The sequence below is a fragment of the Pundamilia nyererei genome, unplaced genomic scaffold (genome assembly GCF_000239375.1).
Source record: "Pundamilia nyererei isolate P.nyererei 1_Seehausen unplaced genomic scaffold, PunNye1.0 scaffold00128, whole genome shotgun sequence".
Taxonomy (NCBI): domain Eukaryota; kingdom Metazoa; phylum Chordata; class Actinopteri; order Cichliformes; family Cichlidae; genus Pundamilia; species Pundamilia nyererei.
In genome coordinates this window covers 1,486,841-1,494,533 of record NW_005187529.1, presented here as the reverse complement: position 1 = coordinate 1,494,533, position 7,693 = coordinate 1,486,841, and the positions used below count along the sequence as shown (strand labels likewise).

General features: G+C 38.2%; 1 protein-coding gene across 2 annotated transcripts in view; it reads left to right on the top strand.

Moving 5' to 3' along the window:
* The first annotated feature begins 4,784 nt into the window (after nt 1–4,784).
* The window catches only part of hint3 (histidine triad nucleotide binding protein 3), a 4,170-nt gene continuing 1,261 nt past the window's right edge, over nt 4,785–7,693 (top strand). The window contains exons 1-5 of one of the 2 annotated variants that reach the window (XR_311995.2): nt 4,785–4,972; nt 5,467–5,584; nt 5,754–5,823; nt 6,152–6,278; nt 6,611–6,709. Coding sequence is in view for 1 of the 2 variants with exons in the window: in XM_005743187.1 (XP_005743244.1) it covers nt 4,832–4,972; nt 5,467–5,584; nt 5,754–5,823; nt 6,152–6,278; nt 6,611–6,658 (504 nt within the window). In the remaining variant the exon portion in view is untranslated. Of the gene's footprint in view, nt 4,973–5,466; nt 5,585–5,753; nt 5,824–6,151; nt 6,279–6,610; nt 7,683–7,693 lie in introns of those variants that run through there. The other variant, XM_005743187.1, reaches the window with a different exon arrangement.

The window sequence follows — 7,693 nt, the reverse complement described above, 5'->3', positions numbered from 1 at the left end:
GCATATTTATAAAATGATGTTTTTTTTTTACAGTTTGCATCTTTGGTTAAGTGAGTGTGTGTTAACAATAACTGGTTAATTATATTAACCAGTTATTGTTAAAATCGGTATAACACTGTTAGGACAAACAATTTTAACTGGTTTTAATGTTTTCCAGTCAAATCTGTGGCTGCTAGTAAGGACCAAAGTTGAACAACATTGCACTACAACAGCTGCTGGATAAGCTGGATGTGCTGCTTGAGGAAGAAGTCAACTGAAGTGTAAAATGAAAAATTCTTTTTTTTGTAAATTAAGCACCAGCTTGTCTATTTGGAGAGAAAAGTACTTATGAAAACATCAAATACACACACATGCCCAGTTGTTTATTTTCTGTCTTTTTAAATACACTGTTCAGGAAATGGTTAAAGTTTTTCTATGACTGTCAGGCAGTGCTGGTACTACCACTGTTTTTTGTGAAATCCCATTAAAGGTTTATGTTTCCTGTTGAAACTGAGTAGATGTCATTTTTTACTGCATGTTACATCAGCAAGGTATTTAATAAGAAGCGTCTGCTGTCGTCTGTGCACATGGTTCAGAGTTCCTCTTGTACAGTTTGAAGCCTGCTGACGGGGCAGCTACTGTAATGGGATTCAAGAAAGAGTCTGTTTTTATTTTATTTTACATCAAAGTATTTTTATAAAATGACAATTTAAAAATGATTTTTTAAAGTTTATATCCGTGTTTAAATTCAGTGTGTCTTCATATTATATTAACTATTTAATTGTGAAATACTGTAACACTGGTATGAACAAAAACCGCTGATCTGAGCTGGTTTGAACATTTTCCATGTAAGTGAGGATCAAAATAGGAGCGCTGGAAATAATTTAAGGGCAACATTTCACTACAAAAGCTGATTGTTTGCTAGACATGCTGCTGGAGGAAGAAGGGACCTTAACTGTAAAATATAAGTTCTGCTTTGTGTAAGTGAAATGCCAGCCTGTCTGTTTGGAGAGAAAAACACTTTGAATAAAATGTCACATACATTGCCTAGTTGTTGGTTATTTGTTTATTTAAATACACTTTCAGGAAATAGTAAAAGTTTATATATGACTGCCAGGCAGTGTAGGTGCTGCTACTTTTTTCTTGTGAAAAAGTTTCCTGTTGATACTGTCGCTGTAGTCAGCAGTTGTTACGAATAACGTCAAAATATCATGTTACAGATAGTCTGATATTACCTCTGTTCCTTTGTTAATTGTTCTTTCTTTTGAAGAACTACATAAAAAAAATTTCTTCCTTCTTACAGTTGCTTTCATGTTTCGCTGTAACAACTTTCACCATATCACTGAGATAAAATGTGTAAATAAGTAAAAAAGTATTGAACATATCACCAATTTTCTCATTTAATATATTTGTAAAGGTGCTATTCACACAAAACCCATCCAATCCACACGTTATGTGTAATAATGGGGAAAAGTATTGAACACACTTTCAAAAATCTATTCAAAAGCCTTTGTGCAAAAGCCTTGTTGGTGACTACAGCTTAAAAATGAATCCTATATAAAGAGAAACTAGTCACATACATTGCCGAGGTGTGATTTTGTCCCATTCTTCCACACAAACAGTCTTGATGGTTCAGTGGACCCCTTCTGTGAACTCTGACCTTTAGTTCTTTCAGTAGAATTTCATTTGGATTTAGGTCAGCTGATTGGCTGGATTATTTTACCAGCTTTATTTTATTCCTCTGAAACCTCCTTGGCTCTGTGTTCGGGATCATCAGTCTTGACGAAACGTCCACCCTTGTTTCATCATCATCATCATCCTGGCAGCAGATACATTTTTTCATTCATCCTTCCGTTAAGTTATATGAAGCATGCCAGTGTTGTGTGCTGATACGTATGTTCACGTAGTTGCCAACATCTGGTTAGAATTTCATGTCAATAAAATTCTAAGAAACATATTTACTTAGAAAACTGTTGACATGTTCAATATTTATTTTACCTGCTGTAAATACTGAAAGAACGCACTTCAGATATTTAAACAGAGAATCCATCCAGGAAGGAAAATGGTTCAATGGCCTACACGCTACATTTTTGAAAAAAAACAAACAAACTGTAAAAAACTGTGGACTTTACGGAGCCCCGCAGGGGACATGGGAGAAAAAAAAATTAATTTTTAGTCGCAAAACAAACTCGGGATCTCGCAAAACAAACTCGGGATCTTGCAAAAGTTTTGCGAAATCTCGCAAAAGTTTTGCGGGATCTCGCAAAAGTTGAATTCCAACAATGGCGGCAGCTACTTAGTTGTAATATTACTCTTTCTGGGTCACAAAATACACTTTTAAGATATTTTGAGGCATGAATGTAGTTGTGTAAACGTCAGATACCTGCTCGGTTAACAAGACATCACATATTTGCAAAAGTGCTCCGACGTTTTCGGAGATCTGACACCCACTATCTCGAAGATAACAGGAGGTCGAGACCTACTACAGCCGGGAGGAACACCGCTTTCCCGGCACATCATGCCTCGACCTCCCGGTCGGCTTCGAGCTGGCAGCCTCTGAAGAATGCGGCTAAAACTTTTGCGAGATTTCGCAAAAGTTTTAGCCCTGGGGGGATCCGTAGGACTTTGAAAACTGACTAAAATAAAAGTATAACGGAAATATCCTTAATTTTATAATCTGTTAATTTAGTAAAATGCATTTCCAACTTGCCTGATGAGGCACTGCTAGGCTTGATTATTGTGAGTCAGGATCTCTACAAGCCTGTGAGTCAACTGTTTTAAAGAAGCATGTGTTTTTTTGTAATACCTGTACTTGTTTGACCAAATTTTTCCTCTGACATAAAACTTCCATATCGTAATATTTGAAAAAAGAAAACAAGAATAAACTAAACATTTTTAAGCAATAAAAAGTACAGTTCAAACTAGAATATCTATCCCTGGAAATTAACTGAAAATAAAATGAACTAAAAAAAATGTCAGTACGAAATTAAGAAAAAGTACTCCGAAAATACAAAATCATAATAACTGTAATAATTGTCAGTCTGTCGCAGGGCTAACACATTGAGATAGACAACAATTCACACTTACAGCCAGTTTAAATTCACTAAACAGAGAACACACACAGAGAGGCCCGAGCCTGGCTTTGAGCCCAGAACCTGTGCTGATCACCACGCTACAATCATCAGTTGCTTCTGTTCCAAAGAAACTAAACAAAAGCATTGTGATGAGAAGCCATGATTAAAAGGTACATACAGTAATGACTAATGATTTTAATTTGTTATTGTGTTGCACAGAATACATCAAGCCCAGCCCAAACAGGCTTTCAAGACCCCCCGCAACCAGAAATCACAGCCAGAGTAGCACCTGTGCCAAGATGTTAACTGAAGTCAGCTATGAGGTGGGGCCTCCATGGAGCAGAACGAGTTGTCTAGCAAGTGGATTGAGATCTGGGGGATTTGGGGGGCCAAGTCAAATGGTAAATGGTCTGTATTTGTATAGCGCTTTACTTGGTCCTAAGGACCCCAAAGCGCTTTACACAATCATCCACCCATTCACACACTGGTGATGGCAAGCTACATTGTAGCCACAGCCGCCCTGGGGCACACTGACAGAGGCGAGGCTGCCGGATACTGGCGCCACCGGGCCCTCTGACCACCACCAGTTGTGCTCTTCAAACCATTCTTGAACCATTTCTGCTTTGTGGCAGATTGTGGGAAGGCCCTGCTGAAAGAGGCCACAGCAATCAGGGAATGTTATTTCCAGGAAAGGGTCTGCAACAATGATTAAATAGGTGGTACGTGTCAAAGTAACATTCACATGGACTAAGTTTTTCCAGCAGTACATTGCTCAACACTGTGAAAGAAAAGAGAAACACCAGGTCATCTTCTTCCATTGCCAGTATGGATGTAATATATCCCACCCACTAACAGGTGCTGTGATGAGGAGATGATCAACATTATGCCTCTGTTATGATATTAAGCCTGATCGGTGTATAATAATATCATGGCAAGCTACAGCTCACTATGTGATTTAGTCCAAAGAAAAACTTTTTTTCACATTTTTGCCTGACTGCTCAAGAAATCCATCTCATATCACCTTGAACACCTTGAACTACAGTCTTTAGCCTTGCAGCATAGTTTAATGCAGAGGAGGCGCACTTGTTTGCAAACACCTAACAACAGACCATAACGTATATGTACCCATTGCATGTGTCACAGGGGAAAGGAACTAAGAAAGACCAACAGTAAGGGAAAACCACGGCTAACCACATGAGTAAATGCAGGGGCGGGTTGGTAGGTGGTTAGTTTTGTTTAAGTTACAAAGTGGAGCAGTTTCACTGCAGCCTTGACTAACAATATAGCATCACTTAACGTCTATCTCAGTTAAGCTTTGTGCTGTTGACTTTAGACCTCAGAGTCTTTAATGCAACACTTCCACTTTAATATTCTCTAGCCTGAGCAAATTAACCCTTAGTTACCCCCTTCTATTTGGATCATATAGTAAGATAACTGACTGGTTTTGTTCTCTGACAGTAAGTGTTGGGTTTATTTTTATTTATTTATTTATTTCTGTGAGACAACCATCCAGAGAGTGCTGAAAATACGACTTATATAAAAAGTTACATATGAGGGCCCTTCTGTTTTCATCAGAGAACATCAAAGGTGCGTTTGACACAATTGTTAGTGTGCGACAGATTCGGTCACCAGAGAAAACTGAAAATATGTCGCCCTCTTCTGATAATTCTGTTCCCTGACATCTGCAATAAGGATCGACGAACGATCGAGCTTGATGCGTTCGATGTTCTCTTGGATCGACTCAGCATGCCTGATTGTTGACAGCTCCGTACAGCACAATGGCCGAAATCCAGGATACACAACCTGCTCGGGTTGATATTTCCAAAAGCAGCAGCAATGTGCCAGCCGAAGGATATGATAAGAAATGTATTTTCTGCAGGATTGTAAACAATGAAATGGGCACAGAGCTTCTTCACTGTGTAAGAAAACTGTAATAAATAATTACGAATGCGTTGCTAGCTAGCCTAAGACACTTTAATTGTCAATACCTGCGTTTACAAGTAGTAAAAGCTCTAAAACTAGTCATTCAGAAACGTTTAATTTCACTGTATACGAGTGTAATTGAGTGGTATTGTAGCTAGTTAGTCCGATAGCTGTAGAGTTATTGATTTACTGTGTTGAAAGGTGTGGCTCACCCCCGACATATACCGAAGGCTGGTTGGTTAAACCGTAGCATCAGTTCATATTAAAAATACAGAGAATAATAAGCACATATTTATACATATACATATATATATAAATCAGACTCCAATAAATTACATTATATTCAGTATACTAATTGCATTTGGCACCAATGCTAGAGGCATTCTGTAATGTCGTTCACGTTTAAAGTGTAAATGTGTGTGTGTGTGTGTGTGTATGTGTATGTGTGTGTGTGTGTGTGTGTGTGTGTTATGTTGTGTTATTACTGCAGGATGAAGAGATCTCATGTTTCAGGGACATCAAACCTGGAGCCCCCCATCACTACCTTGTTGTCCCAACCAAACATGTAGGAAACTGTAAATCCCTCACTAAAGAGCACGTACCATTGGGTAAAGTTTAAACTGCATACTTTTTAAGTAATGCTCATGGATTTTATATCACCTCAGACAATATTGCTGACATATTACTGACTAATGCTATGGATGGTTGGAAAGTATTTTTTAAAAAGTAACTGTAAATGTTTGAAATGGATCATCTTTTTCTATTGTTTATGTCCAGTGAAGCGGATGGTCGACAAAGGGAAGGAAATCCTGGAAAAAAACAACATAACGGACCTCAGTGATGTCAGGTGGGTTTCATTTTGGTACTTCACAGCTCTCTATGGTAATTTACATTAGTGGGTTATGAATGTATGACCTTCAGACAGTTTTAGTCAGTTATCTTTTGTTGCCAGACCACCAAATATTCACCGTTTTGCGGTCAGTTTTGTTTTTTAGTTACCAATAGAACAAGCACTTAATCTAGTCAGAATTATAGTAGATCATTTGTAATGCAGTTTAATTGCTGATGACTAGCTTAACCTTAGTTACAGTTTGCTTTGTTGTTATATCAGATAAAATGAGTTTAAAAAAACTAAAAAATAAGTAGTATTTCTAAACCCTTTTCTTTGTCTGCAGATTTGGTTTCCACTGGCCTCCATTCTGTTCTGTCACACACCTCCACCTTCACGTCCTGGCACCTGCTAGTCAAATGGGCTTTATGTCACGTCTCTTCTACAGACTCAACTCCTACTGGTTCATCACAGTAAGCCCTGTACTTCAGTACTACAAGTTACTGTGAAGAAACTTTATCTAAACTTTTTGTGTGGTAATGGAAATTTCAAATGAAAAAATGTAGACCAGTGTCAGTCTCTAACTTGTTCTGTATAAGGACATTGCTGTGTAAACCTGGTTTTAAGTAACTTGATTGCATCAGTGAACTGCCCTCTAGATTTGCATTGTCAACACATTAATATATTCAGTTCAGTAACTCCTAGTGGCATCATCTTAGTTCACCCAGCTTACGTTTTATGGTCTCACAGAAAGATTGCTGACAGTCTGACTTCTGTTCTGTCTGCCTTTGTTAATGTTTTGCAGGCAGACCAGCTGATTGATCTTCTCAACTCTAAAGGCGAGACAAACTGATCACTGGATCTGGATCATTGGATCTTGCCATATGTGACTGACTGCACTGAGGTGACTTGCAGATCAGGCGTCTTGCAGATATCATACTGGAAACTACTTTGCTGACTGTTTGTCTACAACTAATGACTGTATTTTAAACAGGTGCTATACCTGCGTGAGATTTTATATCCTAAGTACTATGAGACATAAAGCCTTAAAGCCTCTTTTAAAATCCCTAACAAGTGCTGTAAGGAACACTGGAGTTTTGACAAGATAGGTAAATTTATTTAAATCTGCTCTAATGAAATTGTATTGCTTTTAGGGACCAATGAGCAATCAACTTTGAATTCCTATAAAATAGAACAGTGTGTTCATTATCATCCTGTTACAGAAACACTTCAGTACGCGTTGCTTCCTTCTTCCTTCTTAGATTTCTGTATAGTGAGCTCAGTTAGACAAACACACGTGGGACACTTGTTTTTGCATTAAAGGTACTACATTGTTGGCTAAATATAAATACTGACATGAATGTTTGTGATAAGTCCATATTATACCAAGCATATCTCAGCAAATTAATGAAACGCCTTTCTCTCTTTCTTTTAAACTGACTGTAAATTTCCCTTTGACACAGTGCAAGATATTATACAATGTGGGTAATGGCCAGCGGTAGTGTGCTACTTTCTGTGAGGCATTATGGGCTACTTAGAGTGCCCTGTGCACACTGACACAGAGAGAGCACAGAAGATACAGTGTAAAGCCCACTGTATACTGAGTGTTCTGGGATTTCAGATTTCTCACAGGCCGTTTGATTTCCTGTCTTGCACAGCTGCTTTCATGCCTTGTATGTCTGCTCTATAACATGAAACTGCAGAACCCCCCCCCGAAAGTTTGCATTATTGATATCAATCATATATAAACTGATAATCTTGGCTATGCATTCTTACATCAAGCTTGCAATTTGTGAAAACCACTCAGTAATCCTCTGATGCTGATAGTAATGTTAATTTATTTTGTCATCAATGACCTCATCAAGCAGTGAAGTACAATTGGGGGGGG